At 46.0% G+C, this 20,427-nt stretch overlaps 5 protein-coding genes across 7 annotated transcripts; 2 read left to right on the forward strand and 3 right to left on the reverse strand.

Annotated features, from left to right (window-relative positions):
- Positions 1-2,905: 2,905 nt before the first annotated feature.
- On the reverse strand, positions 2,906-4,048 carry Dci (Dodecenoyl-CoA delta-isomerase). The gene is made up of 3 exons (XM_018101960.3): positions 3,909-4,048; positions 3,397-3,828; positions 2,906-3,343 (listed from the first exon to the last, which is right to left on the reverse strand). Exons 2-3 carry the CDS (start codon positions 3,787-3,789, stop codon positions 2,954-2,956), a joined length of 783 nt encoding a protein of 260 aa, XP_017957449.1. The 5' UTR covers positions 3,790-3,828; positions 3,909-4,048; the 3' UTR covers positions 2,906-2,953.
- A 54-nt stretch (positions 4,049-4,102) lies between these two features.
- Positions 4,103-11,261, reverse strand: Cep290 (Centrosomal protein 290kDa). 2 transcript variants are annotated; one of them, XM_018101955.3, is made up of 14 exons: positions 11,185-11,261; positions 10,758-11,119; positions 10,522-10,695; positions 10,049-10,459; positions 9,405-9,991; positions 9,104-9,342; positions 7,942-9,048; positions 7,726-7,879; positions 6,938-7,618; positions 6,256-6,879; positions 6,063-6,195; positions 4,964-5,997; positions 4,575-4,893; positions 4,103-4,516 (listed from the first exon to the last, which is right to left on the reverse strand). In XM_018101955.3, exons 2-14 carry the CDS (start codon positions 11,049-11,051, stop codon positions 4,334-4,336), a joined length of 5,940 nt encoding a protein of 1,979 aa, XP_017957444.1. In that variant the 5' UTR covers positions 11,052-11,119; positions 11,185-11,261; the 3' UTR covers positions 4,103-4,333. The 2 variants fall into 2 exon arrangements, with proteins under 2 accessions (XP_017957444.1, XP_089115241.1); XM_089259115.1 differs by having other exon boundaries at positions 11,176-11,261.
- A 2,144-nt stretch (positions 11,262-13,405) lies between these two features.
- Gr61a (Gustatory receptor 61a) lies at positions 13,406-15,790 on the reverse strand. The gene is made up of 8 exons (XM_018099880.3): positions 15,622-15,790; positions 15,374-15,565; positions 14,990-15,184; positions 14,760-14,926; positions 14,578-14,700; positions 13,878-14,032; positions 13,557-13,809; positions 13,406-13,495 (listed from the first exon to the last, which is right to left on the reverse strand). The coding sequence occupies exons 1-8, from the start codon at positions 15,788-15,790 to the stop codon at positions 13,406-13,408; spliced, it is 1,344 nt and encodes a 447-aa protein (XP_017955369.1).
- Positions 15,791-15,846: 56 nt separating this feature from the next.
- Positions 15,847-18,658, forward strand: Gr64a (Gustatory receptor 64a). The gene is made up of 7 exons (XM_018102245.3): positions 15,847-16,179; positions 16,857-17,048; positions 17,115-17,309; positions 17,378-17,553; positions 17,720-18,000; positions 18,070-18,322; positions 18,379-18,658. The coding sequence occupies exons 1-7, from the start codon at positions 16,002-16,004 to the stop codon at positions 18,466-18,468; spliced, it is 1,365 nt and encodes a 454-aa protein (XP_017957734.1). The 5' UTR covers positions 15,847-16,001; the 3' UTR covers positions 18,469-18,658.
- On the forward strand, positions 18,580-20,281 carry Gr64b (Gustatory receptor 64b). Of its 2 annotated transcripts, XM_018102247.3 has the most exons (7): positions 18,580-18,697; positions 18,796-19,185; positions 19,237-19,397; positions 19,452-19,729; positions 19,785-19,950; positions 20,017-20,106; positions 20,166-20,281. In XM_018102247.3, the coding sequence occupies exons 1-7, from the start codon at positions 18,658-18,660 to the stop codon at positions 20,250-20,252; spliced, it is 1,212 nt and encodes a 403-aa protein (XP_017957736.1). In that variant the 5' UTR covers positions 18,580-18,657; the 3' UTR covers positions 20,253-20,281. The 2 variants fall into 2 exon arrangements, with proteins under 2 accessions (XP_017957736.1, XP_089115144.1); XM_089259018.1 differs by having other exon boundaries at positions 19,237-19,729.
- Positions 20,282-20,427: the final 146 nt, after the last annotated feature.

Below are 20,427 nucleotides of genomic sequence, written 5' to 3' on the forward strand. Positions count from 1 at the left end.
CACATACACACACGCACATGTAAAGGCAAATAGGCAAACAAATGCTTCTACAAGTGCTAATCCATCGTATCGCATGCGTACACACAATCAAATGTACATATATACATATGTATGTATGTATGTGAGCACTTCTCATGATCGACCAAATGCAAATGCTGGGCTTTAAAATTGCTACAGGCAGCAAGAGCTTCGCACACAGGCATACAAATGCTCATAATACATGTAGCAACGAAGACTGTGTGTGTGCATGCTCATCGCGAAAACATTTTCATTATGAGCATCAACACTTTCATACCCTTTTTAGAAATAATTATGAAAAAGCTAGCATTTTGTATGAACGTGGCAAACGCTTTACAAATTTCGGTATACCCTTCACTTAAAAGGAAAGAGCTGGGATCGTCGCGAACAAAAATTTCAATTTCTGTGCGCGGCTGAGAGCAGTGCTGCCAACTTTTTACCAGAATAAAAAGCTGTTTTTAGATGGAAGAAACGGAAAAAAAAGCTGAAAATTTTTACAAAAAAGCCTTAAAAAAAGCGGTTATTATAGTTTGATTGTTTTTTTTATACCCTGAACCCATTGAAAATGGGAAATCAGGGTATAATGGTTTTGTTAAAATGTATGTAACAGGCAGAAGGAGGCGTGGCAGACCCCACAAAGTATATATATTCTTGATCAGGGCGACGAGCTGAGTCGATTTAGCCCTGTCCGTCTGTCTGTCCGTCCGTCCGTCCGTCCGTCCGTCCGTCCGTCCGTCCGTCTGTCCGTATGTTTGAACGCGTCGATTTCAGAAGATACAAGAGCTAGAGACTTCAACTTTTTTTTAAAATGTCCGTATATATCACGCGGATATCGAGTTTATCACTAAAAAACGATAACTCATTCCGATACTTTTTTATCGATAAAAAACCTTATCGAAGATCAGTTTAAAAATTATATCTCCTACATCTTTCAAGCTACAGTCTCCAAATTTAAAATGTATATTAAGACGCATGTCATACAATTTCGGTTTTTGTTAAAATTTACCCCCCACCCCCAAATCCACCCCCTCACCCTCATCTTTGTAAAAGTCGTATATCAAATACTAGAGACTTGTGCTTCTGTATACACATACATTTAAACAATATGAATACGTTCTGAAAGTTTCATTACGATCGTACGTCTAGAAATTAAATTATTCAACAAATAAGTTCTCCTAATATTGCCAACACTGCAGCGCAATCCAAGCGCAATCGCCTGTATATATGAGTGTGTGTGTGTGTGCGTGTATTTGTTTGCATGAGTGCGTGTGTGGTTATTATTGAAATATCAGTTGCTTGTAGGGTTCAGGGGATCTCGTAGTCGAGCAGTCTCGACTAGAGCTTTCTTACTTGTTTTTTTTTTAAATTTACAAGATTTTTAGCATGCTATCTAATTCTTCGCGACTAGCATCGGTTTCAGAATCGTACGACCTGTTAGTACCTATCATGCGAAGATAATTTGAAGGAACTTTGTATTCATAGCAGCATTTGCCCAGTCTTCGCAAACCATATCTGTGTGTTATATTAAATAAAAAAGTAATATATATATCGGTATCATCTTTTCACTCTCAATAAAATATTACCTTATGCTAAGAATACTGTTTATTGTGCTTAGGCTCATTGAGTTCCTTAACTTGGACTTTACCAAGTTAAGCTGGCTAAATACGCGTTCCACCTCCGCGTTGGACCATGGTAATGAAAACATTTGCAGGGCAACAGCTGCCAAGTCAAGGAATCGGCGGTTGCCGCCAGAATCCTTGTAATTGGAGACTTCATTCCAAAATTCGGAGCTGTCATTAACGTTTTCCCACGTAACTAGATTAATATCATAGTACTGCCGCTCAATGTCGGCTATTCTGTCTACTTGGAGGTGTTCCAACAATTCTGTAATTACTTTTTTTTTAGTTGACACAATTTTATCAACGGAAAAAACGTCAATGTTTTTTAAGATTTTAAAATTGTCGGGGAGACTGCAGATAAAATCAAAATTATTTAACGGTCGGTAGAAGAATCAGAAAAATTGGTTACCTCTGCTTTAGCTGCTTGATAAGTTCAATAACAAAAGAAGAGCAGCGAGCACGAATTTCTTGTTCGAGGCCTGCATCGATATTTAAAGACTTGATTTTCTTTTTAAAATCATACCCTTTGTACATATCGGATTCTACATGCTCTTTTCTTACAACCGCCATGTTAACCATGGTGCGCGCAGAGGTTTGTGCAAGACTTAGCTTAAGTGTGTGTTAGTGCTACATATCCGAACGATATACATATTAGGCTAAGGCAATTAGCATTCGATATATACAAAAAATATATACAATATTTAATACAAAGTACATGTTTTCAGTATTAAAAAAAATCGAAGTATTAAAAAAAATCGAAAAAAGCCTAATTCATTTTCAAAAAAAGCCAGAATTCCCGCTTCCCGCAATTCTTAAATATTTCCCGCAATTTGTCTTCGGAAAAAGCCAGATTTGACGGGAAAAAAGCTGAATTGGCAGCAGTGGCTGAGAGTGATGATTTCAGCGACCACAGAGAGCGAGAGAGAGGGACTGAGAGAGAGAAAGAGTAGAAAAAATGGCTCATAGCTGCGCTTCATACGGAATTGGGACCATTTCGGTTGAGCGCTCACAGCGCACTGTTTTTGTCATGCAGTATTTTCATTGCTCGAACCTCCAGCGACCGAGCCGAGCAAATACGAAGTATAGCGGTCGCTCAACTTAACAGTTTCGAGCTGTAGAAAAATTTGTTCTACATGTCTAGTCTATGTGTTCTCTGGTCAGTGGTTTAACAAATATTCCTTTATGATAATGTAAAATTTTGCTGCAATCAGAATATAAAACCTGCTGCACTCAAAATCATAAACATTTGTTTTAATATCGGAAACTTATTTTTGTTGCAAAAAATCACGAATAACAATTAATATGAAGCTCTGAAATTAAAGCTTTGACTTGCGCATAGCAAAATCAATGATGGCCTGTATGCATTCATTGTCGTAGAACCGTTTTAGCAGTGCTTCGCATTCTGCATCATTGGCTCGAAGAAGACTTTCCCGCGAGGACAACTGAATCAAGCGCTTACATTCACGCATCGAGTTGGGCGGCAGCTCGGCATATTCGCGAATTTTTGGCCACACCACAGAATCCAATTCATTTAACCTAAAGATGCGCGACACGAGATTAAAATGGTATGCCTCCTGGGCACTCAATTTTTCGTTAAGCACCAGCATCTCTGTGGCCTTCGAACGGCCCATGATTAATGGAAAGGTGAAGCTGGAGCAGGCCTCTGGCACCAGACCCAATTTACTGAAGGGTGTCGCGAAATAGGCCTGCACAAGAGAGTTGCTGTAGCATACTTTAATTTGAACAAACTGTGGCTTACCTCTTCGGCGCACCAAGCCACATCGCTGAGTCCCACGATGGTGCAGCCGATTCCAATGGCCGGGCCGTTGACCAGTGTGATAATAATCTTGGTGCAATTGAGGAAGCTGGAGACCATGGATTTGAATATATCGTTGGTCTCTTTAAGATAGGCGTCCATGTCGCTCATTTCGGATTTCTGGGACAAATCGTTGCCAGCCGTAAAGAAGCTTCCTACACCGGTAATCACGACGATTGAAATGGAGTCATCCTGATTAACGGTGCCCAGGACACGGCCTAGCTCCTTGTATCCATTGTAATTGATGCAATTCTTCTTACGAGGATTGTTGAATTTTATGACCAGAATTTTGTCCTCTTTCTGGACAAGCAATTGCTTAAACCCCTCATAAGACATTTTGGTATGAGTTTATAAAGTTCGTAGTATACAAATCCACTGTAATAAGTGAATTATCACGATTATTAAGTAATTAAATTGAATTCTTTGATAATTGTATGACAGCTTGATTCAAATACCTTCAGTATTTCAGTACTTTCTCATTGTGATCGCAGCGTAGAGCGAAGTCCACATTTATGAATACAATCTTCGTTCTTTTGTGCCGCGTCCAATTACAATGGTATACAAAGTAAATTAGGTAATCTTAGTTGAATGATGTGAACTAAGAGCAAAAGTGCGTCGACTGACGTCAAATTGTTGAAATTCGCGGTCCGGCAACACCAGAGGAATATGAATTTTATAACGTGTACCGGCTTACAGTTAATCGATTAGCTAATGTAACCACTGTGATGTCGTGTGACGTCACAGCTTAGCCTCAAATAACTTATGTTTCTCAGTATGGCAACGCCATGAAAGAGGAATTGTATGATTTTGAAACGTTTTTACTAGCCTTTACCGCGCTTTCGTTCAGTTTTTTTTTTACAAATTTTAGTTTAAACAAAATCTACTCGCTAATTTCTTCGATAACGGGCACATTCTGTAGCTCAGAGCATTTGCGCTTCCATACTGCGATCTGTTCTCTCAGCACCTTCTCCTTGGCCGCAGCGCGCGTCAGCAGAACTTTTGCCTTTTGCAGCAGTTGTGTCTTCTTCATGAGCTGTTCCTTAATGTACTTTAGTTCCTCATCCTAGATATAAGAATATTAATTAATCGGTAGTGCTCTTCTGTTTAGTTTTCTACTCTACCTTTCCATCAGTGCTGCGCTGTCCAACCTCTTGCTGCAGTGCACTGATTTTCTCCAAAGCATCCGCATGCATCTGCTGGAGCCGAGCCAGTTCCGCGGATGCAGACAGTGAGTCAGTGGAACCACGCGACTCCATGGAGGTGCGGCCATCTTTGAGGAACTTGTTCTCTGAACGCAGCTTTTCCACCAAGTTACGCAGCGAAAGAATTGTATGTTCAGCGGACTGACCGTGATTAGTGTTGACCTTCAATCCGCTGCATTTGCACAAGTCTCGACGTGACTCGTTGCGCGCCATTTCCTCCTTGAGTGCAAGGATATAGCTATAAGAGTAATTGGCTTAGTCGGTGGATTTTGAGAAGGAGGATTAGAACATCATTAGACATCACTTACTCTTCCAGATGTTTGATGCGCTTTTGTAAGCGATCGCTTCTATCGCCTTGTCGCAACAGATCCGAATCCAGCTGCAATTGTAAATTGCGCGCTTCGAGGCGAATGTTTTGCGCCTCGACCGCCTGGAAGCGTTCCTGCAGCTTCTCCAGTTCGGTTGTCAACGCATTGCTGCCACGCCCCTCCAGTTCCATGGCAATGATCTTCCGCTGCTGCATCTCGATCCGAGCCTTGAGGGCCTCTATCAATTCCGTTTGTCCTTGCTCATAGAAGCTGTGGTGTGTGGAGTTCGGGTGGGATTGGTTGTGAGCCGGCGAGCTGCACTCACTGCTGGGCCCTGTGTACGTTTCTGGACTCTCCGACGGCGAGGGTGTGAACTTTGCGGCGCCCACATGATGCAGATTTGGGCAGGACGGAGCGCGACAACACTTCAAAGCGTTATGACCGCCTGCACCAGTTGCTGTGGTCGCCGCAGTGGCTCCCCCTGCTCCCGCCTTGCCTACCTTCGACTCGAGCAAATGCTTGTCTTTCTCGAGTCGAGCGATTGTCGTGCGTGCCGCCTGGAGCAGTGTGCGCGTCTTGTCCAGCGCCAGCTCCGTCTCCTCCAGCTTGCTTTTGAACTTGTCGGCCTGTTGCTGCCATCGCTTCTGCTTCTCCCAGAGACCCACCTCGTTAGCGCTGCGCGTGCGCTTGGCCTCCAGAAGCGTCTGCTGGCGCTGCAGCTGCGCCCGCGACTCATCCAGCTCCAGCTCGAGCTGCTGAATCCGCTTCTGCAGATTCTCGTTTTTCACGCGAGCATTCAGTTCCGTCTTGATTGACACCACCGGACGCTTGAGCAGCTGCTGGCGAAGCGACTGACTCAAGTCGCGCGCCTGCTTCTCGCGCTGCGTGACATTGGCCAGCTGGCGACGCAGAGCCTCCATTTGGGTGTGGTAGATCTTGTTGGTGGCCTCGGTGCGATTCAGGTCGGCGGCTAGCTTAGCAATCTGCTCAGCCGAATAGTTGGAAGTGTCGTTAATGTAGCGCTGCTGGTCATCCTGTTGGAGAGGGATAAAAGCGTTAAGTGAATCACCACATTTGAAGTATCCACAATAATACAAACATGGAAGTTTTTCAGGGTGTCCATGAGGTCACGAATGTGTTTGTCCTTTTCCTCTAGGAAGACGCGCATTTGCTCCAGCTCGGGACTGTTGCTGCTATCCATACACTTCTCCCGATCCTGGCAGAGCTTCAGTCTGTTGAGTAATTTATGATTAGATTTAAATATCTTTGTATATTTTCCTTGATAAGCTTACTTCTCCCTCAGTATCTCCACCTCCTCCTCACGCGTCACCAGATTGTGCTCGTAGTAGCTCAGTTTGTCCTTGAGCTCCTTGATTTGCTTGTGCAGTGTGGGCAGTTCTTTCAGCTCTTCGGTGTCCTGTTTCTCCCGCTCTCCGGCCGCTTCGTCGCCAACTCCCGCATCTACGTCCTCCTCTGAATGTTCCTGTTGGTGGGTGCCTCTATCCACGGAGCTGCGCGCAAACATTTCCTCAATTCTCTCATCCGTCAGATCAAGCGAAGTCTCATTTGCCTGAACATTGGCATGGGCTGGCGGCTTGTGCAGCTCCAATTTGGCCTTCAGCTCCAGGACTTCCAGATCCTTGGTCTTAATGTTGAAATTCAAATTTGTAACCGTGGCCTTGAGCGTCTCATTCTCGGCCGTTAGCTTCGTGGCCAGCTGCTGACCTTGTTCCCTTTCCGTTTGCAGCAGATCCTGGTACTTTTGAATGGACTGATCTTTCTCCATCAGCAAAGTGTGGAACGACAGAATGGTCTTCTCCACGATGCCGCTGTGCTGACTATCCGACTCTCTGCGGCAGTTGGTCGACTCCAGCTGCTGGCCCAGCTGCTCCACGCGTTTGTTTGCTGCCAGTAGCCTGCGGAAAGGGGTAAGTATCAAATCGAAAATCGGATCCTCTATTATGCATTTCTTACTCTGCCCGCACTTGCAGCAGCTCCTCATCCTGCGCCGTTTGCACGGCTTGATGCTGCTGCTGTTGCTTCTGGCGCGGCCTGCAGCCATTGGTTTGAACAGCTGTCTCCAGCAGCTGCTTTGTGGTGCGTTCGGTCTGGGTTGTGGTGTCGTGGTTCGATAGCCGCCTCTTCGGCGACCCAATGGGGGACGACTGTCTGTCGATGAGCTGCGCCGCTCGGCGCAAGGCGGGCACTGGTGGTGCCGCCTCCGTATTGGTGGCCACATCCACGAGAGTGGATGCCTCGCGCTCGCCCTTTGGCTCCGCAAACAGCGCCTCGATCGTCTGCCAATGCTCCGACTCTGCAGCATGCTGCAAGCGCAACTCACTCAACTCCTGTTGAAGCTCGGACTGCCTGGCCTGCAGACTCTCGCAGCGCTGCTCCAGCAGCCGGGACTGCGTCTCCGACTTGATGAGCTTGATCAACTGCTGTGAATTCTCCTCGTTGGGCGCCAGTTTCGCCTGCACCACTTGCATCACGTGCTCGACGAGCGCTGTGTTCTCCCCAGATTGCTCCACCTGCTGCTGCTCCATCAGTCGTTGATTTAGTTGTTGGTAAGAGAACACAAAATTGTTGAGGAAGATCAGGGGTGTAAATTTGGCGTATTTCTCCTTGAGTGAAAACAGCGAACGCTGCAGAAATCTGTAAGACAAGTAGCAAAAAAATTGAAGCCACATTAGGAACTCTTAACTCAGCAGGGACACCGGCATAGCAGCATAGCAGGTTTGTCTGCAACTAACTCGACTTACTTCTGTTTGATGTGGCTATTGTTTCGCTCCAGTTGGAAGTCCTGTTGCATCTGGCTGGCCAGACGTTCCGCTGCCTGCAGCTGGGTACTCAGATTATCCACGTCCTGCTGCAAACGCTTGCGCTCCAGGTCCAAGCGCGCAGTGTCTGCCTTGGCTGAATGAACATTGGAATGAGATGAGCTTAGATTTCGATTACTTATGCCAAGATTCACCTACCTATGTCCAAATCGCGTTGCATCTTGGCCAGCAACAGCTTGTCAGTGGAACTGCTCTGCAGATCCGCCACGAGATGACGCAGGCTGATATGATTATCGGTGATCTCGTTGAGCAGCTTCTGCTGCGATTGTATCTGGCCGTTGGCCACCTGCAGGAGGCCCTCGAGTTGTTTCTTCTCGCGCTGCAGCTCCGCCTGCTGGGTCGCCCACGTGTCTAGGGTGAGTCGCTGCTTCTCGAACTCCGCGGCCGTTATATAATCCAGCTGGTAATTCTCGTCGACGATGCCGTAATCCGCAGAGACTTCCTCAATCTTCAACTCGCCCATCAGTTGATCCGTGGCCTGCGCCAGCTGCATGCTGAGCGTGGCAATGCGCTGCTCTAGCTGGAGTCGCTCTTCCGCCGTGCAGAGGTGCGTGCGCTGCACTGTGGCCAGCTGATCGCTTTTGGCAGCCAGCTCCGTCTTGAGCTGCTCCAGTTGATTTTGCAGATTTGCCGAGTTCTCAATGTGGCGTAGCTCCTGTCGCTTCTGGGCCGTCAGCAGTTGATCGTAATCCTCGCGCATGTAGGCATAGGAGCTCTTCTGCTGCTGCAGCTGCTTCTCCAAGGCAATCAGCTGCTCGTGGAGCTCTTGGGTGTAGCGCATCAGCTCGTTGCCATCCGAGGCCAAGTGCAGGCGCAACTCATCATAATGCTTGCGAATGATTGTCAGCTCCACCAGTTCTGCTGTTCCAGGCCTGGGCTGCTCAGGCTCCGTCTCCGATTCCGCTTCTGCTTTCGCTTCCGGCTCCAGCTCCTGTTCAATGATGACGGGCAGCTGCAATCCCTCGGTTGCGTCAGTCGGTGTGGTTGGTCGCGTGGCCGAATCAATGCCCACGAAACTTGTCTGCTCCTCGTTCATATCCGACACATCCCGCATGCTCTGCACCGACGACAACTCGCCCGTTTCCGAATCACTGACATTGTTATGCAGGAGCTGGCACAGAGCCTCCTCGCGCGCTTTCAGCTCCTGCAACTGACTGTGCAGATGCGGAACACCGGCTCCGCTGGGCAGCGCCTCGATGAGACGCCGCAGCAGCTCGGAGTCTATAGTGATGTGCTCCGAGGTAGCTGCAACGAAATAACAGTTATTCAAAGTTATTCAACGGAATAAAACTCGACGTACCGTCGTATTCCCGCAGCTTCTCCAAAATCTCATACATGCCCATGCGCAGAGTCTCGTTCTCAGCGAGTACATCCTCGTATTTGGTCTGCAGCTCGGAGCTGGCAGCGCCGTCGCCTTGTCCGCGCCGTGGTGAGCTTTCCAGCGGAGCACTCGGGGGCAGTTCACCAACTTCACTGGGTTGATGCAAAGAGTCATCCATAGTCTGGGGCTGACCGTTCTGCAGCTCGAGCAGCTTGCGCCTGAAGATTGCGTGAGCTCCGTGAGTACTCGGATTAGGAATCAGTGATCTCTACAAACTCACCTCAGCTCACACTTGTCTAGCTTCAGCTGCAGACGCAGCTCCTCGGAAGTGCGCAGCTTCAGCGTTAGCCTCTCGATTTGCTTGTCCTTGTTGCGCTGCTTGGCACGCACTTGCTTGGAGAGGACAACCACGTCGTCGGGTATGTTGAGCCGTCGACGCAGCACGGAGTTCTCCTGCTCCAGCTCGTGCATGGCGTTCAGCTCCTGGGTGTAGTTGCGCAGCCGCTTGTCCCGCTCCGCGAGCTTCTGCTCGAGCTCCGAGCAGCGGCGCAATGCCGGCACGAGGCCATCCTCTCCACGTTTATAGGCCTCCAGAGCGCTCAGAGCGTGCAGCGCCTGCTTAGCCTTGAGCACGTTGTCCTGCTCGGTGCTGTCGAGCAGCTCTGAGAGCTGCTTCGAGCGTGCATTGGCGGCGCGAAGGCGCTCCTCGATCAGCTTGCAGCAGGCGTTTGGCTGCTGGGGATTCTTCTTGCCCTCGTGTTGCTCGCGCAGCTGATTCATAACCTTCGTGGAGCTGACCATCTCATCCGACATCGATTTCAGTTTGCCTTCCAGAGATTCGATCCGTTGCTCGCGTAATTCCAGCAGCTGAAAAGGAATTGAGAGCTTTAACTAAGAGTTGTGAACAATTTTCTGTGCGCTCACATGTCGTAGATGAGTTTCCTCCTCGCGGGGGCTCTGCTTACTGCTGGGCGTGGAGTCCGATGTGCTCTGCCCTGAGGTCGTCTGCTCTAACTTCTTGCGCATCTGTTCCAGTTCTTTGTCCTTTTTGTCTAGCTGCTGCCTCCAGCTGACCACTTGATTTTCATACTTATCCAGGAACTGACGCATTTCCAGATCCTGTTTCTCGCGCTCCTCCTCGAGGAAAGTGACGTTGCCCTCGAGACGTGCGATTTCCAGGCTCTGCTGCTGCTCGCGCTGCATAAGCGACTTGCGCTCCTGCTCGACCTTCGTGATGTCCTGCGAGAGCTGCTGCAGGCTGGCCCTTATCTGCTGCAGCTCCTGCTCGTGCAGCACAATGGTCTTGGACTGCGCGATGTTCTGGTTCTGCAGTGTCTGCACGAAAAGAAGGCTGTTATTTGGAAATACTTTGGCTGAGGATCAAGTGAGTCTCATACGTCGATTTCGCGTAGAAGCCTTTTGATATGCTTGTTCTTCGTCTCGATGTTGTGCAGCAGGTGCTCCTGCTTGTCCAGCTCGGAAAGTGGATCCGACGAGTCCTTGTCGCTGGCGTCCGCCTGCTGTGCCGCCTGCCTCAGCTGCTCCTGCTGTTGCTTGAGCTCCGCAGCCAGCTTCCGATAGAGCGAATATATTTTCGATCAGGCCAACAGACTGAGAGTGAGTGAGCACTTACCTCCTTGTTCTTGATCTTCAGTCCGTCGCGTTCGTTCTCCAGCTTCTGCACCATGCGCTTCAGCTTCTCGTTCTCATCCTGCAGGCGCTTCTCGTCGCTCTGCTCAAACTTCTGCGCCAACTGTCCCTTGTACTCCAACACGGCCAGCGTCAGCTCCAGCGTCTTGCGCAGCGACTTCTTGGGGAGCTCCTCGATCGAGTCCGTCAGCTCCAGCAGCGTCTCATACAGCTCATGCTTTTGTCGCGGGGTGAACTCGCGGAACTTTCGCACAGATACAGTCTCTGGTATCTCCATGCTGGCTCATGCCTAATTCCGATCCGCGTCCCGTTCAGCTTGCGTGCGATTTGGCGGTTTGTTGCGTTCTGAGCGAATGAAAATTTTTCGATTCGATTTGCCACAAAGTGCTCACAGTGCTCACAGTGCTCACTTTTCATTATCCAAGTTCGATTTGCTTGGGCTCAGCTGTTGCCATGACAGCTGCGTCAAAACACACCAGCTCTGGCTTCTCGTTCGGATTTGGCTCGGAGTCTCGGGGGTTGTTAACTGATTCACGTGCTGGAAATGAAGCGGAAACGGCAGTGCCGCCGCCTCTGTAGCCACCCGCGTTTGTTTTTGTTGGCATTTTGTTTTGCTACCAGTTTCGGTTGCTTCACACACACGCAGACGCACACACACTGCACACACACATGAGCAAATCTATGGGGCGCACAAAGTTTTCTGACAGGATAATTGCTCCTACGAATGGGCATTCCCCGCTTGGGGCCGCGTCGCAGCTATAAACAATTGCAGGTAACCAGGAAAGTGTTAATTGGCAAAGCGTCAGTGTCAGTGTCAGTGTCAAGGCGAACCGTGAATTGAAAACCCATTTCGAACTGTAAACTTATAGTCCAGACTTTCCCTTTGCTCATCGACGTCTAAGCGCTCTATCTACCTCTCTCTCTCTCTCTCTCTCTCTCTATCTTTTCCTTTCTGTATGACAGGTCGTTGAGTTGGCGTAACAATAGCTGTACAGTTGTCAGATTTACATTTGTCCATTCGTATAATTGAAACTAATGGCAAACGACTTCGGTTACCCCCAATTTGTGGATTCCCGCCCTATGTGAACAGTCGCACTTGCCAGCGAAGCCCAAAAAATGAAATATCATTTACAGGCCAATTATCACGAATAGTCTTATACATATGTTGAAATATCACAAAGCTGATGAAATCCGGAGCTCATTCCTGTTTTACTCTGAAATATTTCCATAACCGAAATAAACTTAGTTTACATTTAAGAATTACCTCAAATATAAGAGTATAAATATAAAGAAAATTGCTTAATTATTGTTATAAAACATGATACTTTGCCTTTCGTTAAAGAATCGAATTGGATTGTCTAATAAAAATATATAATTCAAATTGAGTATAGTATAGTATATTATTAGTATTATATTATATATTATATTATATATTATATTTTGCATTAACACTAGACGATTAGGTTCCACTACGATTAGAGCATTTACCTGCTTAATATCTATATAGATACAACGATTTCGTAATGGCTAATCTGAACATCTATTTCAATCTTTTTGAGAGCTGTACAGCATGAATCCTATACATATACATTAGGAAACTCTAAAACCCCATTGTATAATAGTTAGAACTGCTTAACACCGTCGGTTTTGTCAGTTATTTGCGCATCACCTTGAAATGATATTTAACGCCCATTATGGGCATGAACTAGTGAACAGAGAGCGAATCGAATTGGGTTGACGTTATTTAAGTAAACACAGTCGGTGCCTTAATTGTCAGACCTCCCCAAGCTGCACATGCATCTTGCCAATACTTCAATAATTATAATTATAATTTCAATAGTTAACTTAACTGTTGTGTGCTGTGGTCTAAGCTTAACTAAATGATGATATATATGTTTTTGTAAATAGATCCTCACGCGCCCGCTTTAAAAACATATTTATGTATGTACTCACGTTTATGATTCATTCATTAAGATATGTATAAGTTCGACTAGGCTAAACTTGTAGAAACACATTTTAAGACATGCTTTAAGACATGCTATATACGTCGACACTTCGACCTTGACTATGTTCGCCATGCATCTTCAACTGAGACAGAACTTTAATAGACAGCTATATTTATACTACCAGAGTCTCTTAAAAATTCAAGACAAAAAATAATTTGTAATCTCTCTTAGTAATTGCTCTCAGCTGTAATGTTCTCTTTAACTCATTAGAACCCATAATTTTAATAGCAGAATATCATTTATGTTCATGTTTATTTAAAATTGCTATATAAAAAACTACTTAATTTTGGTTAACTAGAGCTTGGTCCAAAATTTGAAATACGTAACAATCTGTTTAAAGAATACTATACAAAATTAGTTAAGCTATATAAAAAAGATGGTCTTTTTACAAATTAATGACACAATTCACATCATAGCTGTTTCTCGTCAATTATTTTGCTTATTAGTACAGTACAGATATCTGTGAGTCGGAGAACTAATCATTCGATAATCAAGTTTTATATGGATAAACATTAATAGAAATAGTTTATTGTAAATCTATAATGAAAAGAAATAATAAATAATTATATTTCTTTTCTGTTTGTTGTAAATTTTCCGACTGGTGTAACTTTGTTCTCATATGTAATCACCCACACAGATTGGACAGATCATCCTTGTTGTTCTTGGCATCCAATTGTAATAGCATAAACTCATAGTACACCAATGTCGTCATCATCTACAATAGATCTTACATTGCTGTTTGTATATTTGAAAACAGAATCAAGGGCAACACTCACACCAAAGAAACTCCTGCGCGTCAGATGAAACAGACCCAAGCCGGAGAGTCCTATGTAGTGACTGCCCAGCTGATGGCTGAAACGCTGCACCTCCGCGGTCCAGTGTTCACTAGACACCATGGAGAGGGCCGTCAGAGGTAGCAACGAAGCTTCGTGAATTTTTGAGGCGCAGATGAAAACGGCGCAGGTGCGACACAGCAAATAGAGCAAACTGTACCAGTAGTAGGCGTAGTTGATGGGATAATGGAGCTTACTGTAAGCCAATTAAGTAAATATGTATAAGTTAAATACTTTTCAGACGAAGTGAAAGAAAGCACTTACGTAAATATGGTCAACAGCTTATTGCATATAAAGTAGATGTTGCTCAAGCAGGAGATCAAAACGATATTCGACATATTAGCCTCAACCAAATCCATGAGCTCACACAAGAGTATGTGATGCATGCGTATTTCATGCCACTCGACATCAGGCACATACTGAATGCAGGGCAATTTAAAGTGGGAAAGCAAAATGAAAGATGTAACAAGATTGCTATGGACGTGACTGCCCGAGTAGGAGAGATACTGGGCCCTGTATACAAATATACATATGTAGTCTATAATTGTTAATTTTGTGTGGGAATGAGGTTAAATAAGCTATCCAACACCCGAACTTAATACGAACTTATACAGAAAATTGTTCTTCAAGTCTAACGAACAAGCTTTCAGGATTAAAATACAAAATATCGATTTTTATCGATTTTAACGAAACCATATGACTTATCGAATGTCATAAAAGGAGATATTTTGTTAATGGTTAGTCTGTAGCGTTTTATGACGAATAGACGGCTTATGGGCAAACAGACAGTAAAACGGACTGCCTTGAATGCTGGATGGTAGATTGAATTGATTCAGAGTATGAATACATACATATTTTATAGGTTATTTTATGGGCTGCTCAACCCCAATTAAACATATTTGCAAGAGCTCATTCTACTTCCTTTGAATGGTTAATACCATTTATTATTTTTTGTATTTTTTACCCGTTCGACGGCATTCAAAACGCGCGTGGCCATCTGCTGAAATCGTTGGGATAAGCCAAGGCTTATCAAAATTATAAACGTGTCCATGAAGTTGCAGATCAAAGTGAATGTGCCATTCAGAAACTGTGAACAAACAGGTCTCATTACTATCATTTGAGTGATCCAACTTGAGTCAGACCTACAAAGGCATAGAATATAAAGATGTAATTGTAGGGCACCAATTCGAAAATATCGGCGAATTCCTTCATCATGTACTCCTTAAAGGGTATCTGAGTAGCATTCGGTTGACATCTCATAATTTGTATTCGAAAATTAGTATAGCTCGATGCGTAATACAGCCAATGCTCCACTATGAAAAACACACCACTGTCTTGAATAAATTCTTAGTATTCTAGGTTACATGGTGGCTTACGCAGTGTCAGACATCCCACAGAGCATCCAGCGATAAGCAACTTCCGTCGAAGACTATATTTCATTTTTTCATATGGCGGGAAGAGCATTATAATGTCGATGCCGGTCCAGGGCACAATCAGGCGAGACCAACCGCGCGCCAAAGAAATAAAACTCACACAGATTACCATTCCACTCGTAAAGAAAACGACGCTCACTGTTGAAGAATAGAAACTCATTAATTAAGATAGACTCTTAAACTCTATGGATTCTAATCATCAATGGGTTATACTGCCACTTACCTATATTAAATATTACAAACTTAAATATATTAAAAGACAGCAACATAGATTTGATAAGAGCCCTTAGCACACTTATAAATATGGAATACGATTTCCTGACTTACCCATGCTCTTGGCATTTAGGCCGCCTTGAATAAGTTTTGTTGCTAAGCGCATGGTCTTCACGCCTCCTAGCAGAAGAAACAGCACTGACAAACAGGTGGCATATGAGCGTAGCTGAAATTGAACCCGGTGAGGACTTCGACTGAGCACATTTGCCAGCGGCATCATGCCAAACACCTGGGCCAGGCACAAATCTGTACAAAGAGCCGAGTGAGACGTGAGGTTCTTTCGAGTCACAAAGTCTACCCACATGGCCGTACGGCACGATGGAATGTGTCGAGCTGCTCCAAGTCCTCAGCATTGGCAGCGCAGCGCCACTTTTTCTCAACTGCGGCGCGTCGCTGCCTCCGCTTCGCCTTCAACAGGCTCAAAATGTTTCGATCGCATTCGAACGGATGTTTAAGCACAGAGTGCCGCATGTTGACTAAGGGCCTACTCAGGCGCCATAGACATGCACAGGGCTTTTCTCATTAGCTCCTAATTATTGTTTACAGCAACCAACTCCCACGCAGCGCGTGTTAACTGCGTTTTTAAACTGCAATTTCCCTTGGCCAGAGTGACCAGCAGTTCTAAAAATACATTTCCCGGTGGAGGCCCGCATAGACGCAGGCGCTCCGGGTCAGTGCTCAAATGGCCAGCGACATGGACGGACAGGCCGGTTGGAAATTGCGGCAAACCCCGAATACTTTGGCCAAAAGCACCCAGAATAAGAATTCAGATGAGGACAATTTCGACTTTCGTGTCATAAAGAGTGAGACAACCACGGACTATGCTCAATTGGATCTATTTCATCGAGCCGCTTCTCCCAGTAAGTAGCGTTATTTGAATATATATAATAGTTCACATATGATGGAAAGACATATCGCGTGCATTTTTATCCAATATTTGTCCGTTGAAACAAAATACTTTTCATAGAATTTAAATTCATGTCATAGCTGAGATAAATGGCTAGGATTAGGCAGTATAATTACTGCCCCTAACTTTTATCGAGTTGCCCTTTCCCAGCTCTTGAACTGGTTAATTAAAAGCAATATACATTTACAGAGCTTAAATACTCTCAGCTGTATAGCTGTGTTAAGATCATTCATGGTACTCCTTTATGTATATACTCTTGGATATCCTCATGCTTTGATTTTCTGGACATGCCCCATAGGGATTTAGCAAATGCTATTTCCGGTATCTCAGAAATGCCTGTATTCAAAATGAGAAAGACATGAGAACCTAAGAAAAAAAGTTTTTATCGGATTCATCTTAGCTCAAAGCAGTGTTTTCTAATTAATGTCCTAAAAGAAAAGTTTTCAAAGATACGGATAGGTTATTATTAACCTTATCTGTTGGGTTGGGGCGTGAAATACCTTCTAACTTGAATCTTTTTGAGCGAGAGCCCCACTTCAGTTGTGTTTCATCCGTGAATGAGTACTCTGCTGTCGGTAGCGGCACCGTTCTTAATCGGGTCTTTGTTTTTCTCTATATATGACTCTATAGTCATGCTGTTGGGTCAGTGCTTTGCCATAATGCCACTGACTGGCATCAGGAAGGCAAGTCCGCGGCACGTGCATTTCCGCTTCAAGTCGGTGCCGATGATTGTGACCGTGATTTTCATGATGGCCAGCTCGGTGCTAACGCTAAGCATGCTGAAGTTTCTGCTCAACATAGGCGTTACGGCAAAGAATTTTGGTTGGTATTAGCCAAGGAGAGAAGGAGGACGAAACCAGAAACTCATGTCATTTCGCTGTTGTTTAGTGGGTCAGGTGTTCTTCACCTGTGTGCAGTGCGCCTGCATTCTATTCATCGACCTGGCGCGCCGCTGGCCGCCTCTGATTCGCTACTGGACACGCCTGGAGCTAATCTTCACCAAGGCCCCATACGAGGTGCTCAACAGGAGCTTGTCACAGCGCGTGCGACAACCTGCACTTATTATAATAGCCTTGTCGCTGGGTGAGATTTAGATAAAGACCACGAGCTCCTTTAATTTTCTTCATAATGCGTTGTTTTTCCCATTTCAGTGGAGCATAGTTTGTATCTGGCCTCTGCCATCGTCAGCTATAAGCAGCGCGTCAAGTACTGTACGCAAAATTACAATTCAACCATGGACGTGTCCTTTGACGGTTACGTCAAATTGAACTACGATTATGTGTTTATACTACTGCCCTACACTAGATTCTTAGGCGTCTATGTTTTGGTAAGCCATTCGGATACTCCTACATATTTATTTAACTTTACTATAATTTACTATACTATACTAGATGAAGAGGAAAGGGGTGATGTTGAATAGGCTATTGATTATTTTATTTACTTGTCTTAAGGCCATCAAAGCGAAACCCTGTGATATCTCTAACTTCCTGCAGGTGGTAAATGGCACCTGCACCTTCATATGGAACTATATGGATCTATTCATAATGATGATCAGCCGGGGCTTGGCCTACCGCTTCGAGCAGATTTCGAAGCGGATTCGCCGACTGGAGCATGAGGATCGTGTGCCGGAGACGACATTCATGGAGATCCGTGAGCACTACGTGCGCATGTGTGAGCTCCTGGAGCGCGTGGACAATGCTCTGTCCAGCATCATTTTGTTGTCCTGCGCTAACAATTTGTACTTCGTGTGCTGTCAGCTGCTCAACATATTCAAGTGAGTAATCAGAGCATGATAATTTGATCTGCATCGAAGCAAAAGTCTCCTCCCATCTCTTATATCTAGTAAGTTACGCTGGCCCATCAATTACGTGTACTTCTGGTACTCCATGCTCTACCTGGTGGGTCGCACGGCCTGCGTGTTCCTCACGGCAGCCACCATCAACGACGAGTCGAAGAGCGCGCTGAGCGTGCTGCGTCGCGTCTCCAGCAAGAACTGGTGCGTGGAGGTCGAGCGGCTCATATTCCAGATGTCCACGCAAACCGTTGCCTTGTCCGGCAAGAAATTCTATTTCCTAACCCGCAGGCTGCTCTTTGGGGTGCGTACAGCTCTGGTGCTTATTTTGCATTTCTAAATAACTGCCCCTCCGTTCAGATGGCTGGCACTATAGTTACCTACGAGCTGGTGTTGCTGCAATTCGACGAGCCCAACCGCCGCAAGGGCTTGCTGCCCCTGTGCGCCTGAATGGAAATGGCAACAGCAATTACAATTTGTCATGCCGGCTGACAGTCGGCCACATTTATCTTTCAATTATTGTAAATACCGGCTGCTAAATTGTTGAATTCAAAAAAAGAAAAAGAAACGCAGACACGCCTCCACTCATTGCCTGCACCTAAAGCTCTCGCGGAATTCGTGTACAGTCAGTAAAAGGCCATGCCGCAGGGTGAAACGTTCCATCGCGCTGTTTCCCAAGGTACGCGCCTACTCCCGCTGCTTCTCCCGCTGCTGCTGCTGCTGCTGCGGCTGCGACTTGGTCAGAGATTAGCTTTGTTTAAATTTCCCATTTCCCAGTGCTCTTTATATCACAGGCTTATGCTCTGCTGCCCGTGAGCAACATACGCTCCGTCGATGTGAACCAGATTCGATTCAAATGGCGGAGTCCACGCGTATTTTACTCGGCCATCATTCTCCTACTCAACCTGTGCGAATTCGGTGCCGTCTTGAATCATGTCAGCAGCGTCGGCGTCACCTTCCACACGTCCAGCTCGCTGGCACTCTACGTCGTTTGCCTGCTGGAGCACCTGTTCTTCTGGAGATTGGCGTTCCATTGGCACAGCATCATGCGCCACTGGCATCGCGTGGAGCAGCTCTTCCTCAGCGTGCCCTATCGCTTCTACGGCGAGTACAACATGAAGCGGCGCATCAATATCGTTGTGGGCCTCGTTATGTCATCTGCACTGGGTGAGCTAGCGATGGAGTAGATGCGTATGGGTACAGTATCTGTTGTTACAGTGGAGCACTGCCTGCTGCTGGCCAACTCCTGCCACCTAAGCAACCTGGAGCGCACGCAATGCAACATTAATGTCAGCTACCTGGAGAGCATCTACAAGTGGGAACGACCGCATCTCTACGAAATACTCCCCTACCACGTCTGGCTGCTGCCCCTGCTTGAGGTGATTCTCTCGAGTGACAGTGAGGGTGCGGGCTCATTTTTGATTTACTTTCAGTGGATCAATGAGACCATCGCCTATCCGCGCTCCTTCACCGACTGTTTCCTCATGTGCATTGGCATTGGGCTGGCCGCACGTTTCCATCAGCTGCACCGCCGCATCGCCGCCGTGCATCGCAAGGTGATGCCTGCCGTGTTCTGGACAGAGGTGCGACAGCATTATTTGGCCCTGAAGCGTCTAGTGCGTCTGCTGGACTCTGCTGTAGCTCCACTCATACTCTTGGCCTTTGGCAACAACATGTCATTCATATGCTTTCAGTTGTTCAATACTTTCAAGTGAGTCAATGGGGATCCTTACATGTAGCTAGACTTATAATTCGTTTGCCAACAGAAACATTGGTGTGGATCTCATTGTCATGGTGGCCTTCTGGTATTCGCTAATCTTTGCCATTATTCGCACGACGCTAACCATATTTATCACCTCCTCAATAAACGAATTCGAGCAGAAAATCATTACAGCCCTGCGTGATGTGCCCTCAAAGGCGTGGACCCCAGAGGTAATCCATTCGTATATTCACCCACTTCCGAAATCCCTTCCTTGATAGATTTCTTGTGTCGAGCAGGTTCAGCGCTTCAGCGAACAGCTAGGCAATGACATGACCGCCTTATCAGGCAACGGATTCTTCTATGTCACTCGGCAACTCGTGCTGTCTGTAAGTGAGGGGGTAAATCATTCAAATCTCTGTGGATTCACAGACTCTTCGCTTTGCAGATGGCCACAACGATTATCACTTATGAGCTCATGATATCGGATGTCATTAACCAGGCAACGATAAGGCAAAGAACCGTCTACTGCTGAAACTTAATAAAATGCACTATCCCCTATTTCCCTAGTGGGCGCCCCACTGAGAAAATGTACCATGATATTTGTATTATTGATAAGCTAGCCAACACTCAGAAGCAGTTTGAAATGTCATGCCTGTCCATTCAGATCTTAACTGCGAATGCATTAATAAACATCCGTCATACGCCCC

Source organism: Drosophila navojoa, chromosome 4, assembly GCF_054131105.1.
Source record: "Drosophila navojoa isolate 15081-1374.11 chromosome 4, UAZ_NAV_1.0, whole genome shotgun sequence".
NCBI classification, from domain to species: Eukaryota; Metazoa; Arthropoda; class Insecta; order Diptera; family Drosophilidae; genus Drosophila; species Drosophila navojoa.

What these genes read in the sequence shown, in the direction of transcription:
- Gr64b (XM_089259018.1), top strand. Translation starts at nt 18,658, where the DNA reads ATGCCGCAGGGTGAAACGTTCCATCGCGCTGTTTCCCAAG. An exon ending in CCATCGCGCTGTTTCCCAAG is followed by an intron (nt 18,698 to 18,795) that starts GTACGCGCCTAC and finishes CCCATTTCCCAG; the next exon opens with TGCTCTTTATATCACAGGCT. An exon ending in CTCGGCAACTCGTGCTGTCT is followed by an intron (nt 20,107 to 20,165) that starts GTAAGTGAGGGG and finishes TTCGCTTTGCAG; the next exon opens with ATGGCCACAACGATTATCAC.
- Gr64a (XM_018102245.3), top strand. Translation starts at nt 16,002, where the DNA reads ATGGCCAGCGACATGGACGGACAGGCCGGTTGGAAATTGCGGCAAACC. An exon ending in TATAATAGCCTTGTCGCTGG is followed by an intron (nt 17,310 to 17,377) that starts GTGAGATTTAGA and finishes TTCCCATTTCAG; the next exon opens with TGGAGCATAGTTTGTATCTG. An exon ending in CAGCTGCTCAACATATTCAA is followed by an intron (nt 18,001 to 18,069) that starts GTGAGTAATCAG and finishes TCTTATATCTAG; the next exon opens with TAAGTTACGCTGGCCCATCA.
- Dci (XM_018101960.3), bottom strand. Translation starts at nt 3,789, where the DNA reads ATGTCTTATGAGGGGTTTAAGCAATTGCTTGTCCAGAAAGAGGACAAA. An exon ending in TGGCTTGGTGCGCCGAAGAG is followed by an intron (nt 3,344 to 3,396) that starts GTAAGCCACAGT and finishes TCTCTTGTGCAG; the next exon opens with GCCTATTTCGCGACACCCTT.
- Cep290 (XM_018101955.3), bottom strand. Translation starts at nt 11,051, where the DNA reads ATGGAGATACCAGAGACTGTATCTGTGCGAAAGTTCCGCGAGTTCACC. An exon ending in AGGAAACTCATCTACGACAT is followed by an intron (nt 9,992 to 10,048) that starts GTGAGCGCACAG and finishes ATTCCTTTTCAG; the next exon opens with CTGCTGGAATTACGCGAGCA. An exon ending in ACACCCTGAAAAACTTCCAT is followed by an intron (nt 5,998 to 6,062) that starts GTTTGTATTATT and finishes CCTCTCCAACAG; the next exon opens with GATGACCAGCAGCGCTACAT.
- Gr61a (XM_018099880.3), bottom strand. Translation starts at nt 15,790, where the DNA reads ATGCGGCACTCTGTGCTTAAACATCCGTTCGAATGCGATCGAAACATT. An exon ending in CCTAAATGCCAAGAGCATGG is followed by an intron (nt 15,185 to 15,373) that starts GTAAGTCAGGAA and finishes ATTCTTCAACAG; the next exon opens with TGAGCGTCGTTTTCTTTACG. An exon ending in AAGCTGTTGACCATATTTAC is followed by an intron (nt 13,810 to 13,877) that starts GTAAGTGCTTTC and finishes ATTGGCTTACAG; the next exon opens with TAAGCTCCATTATCCCATCA.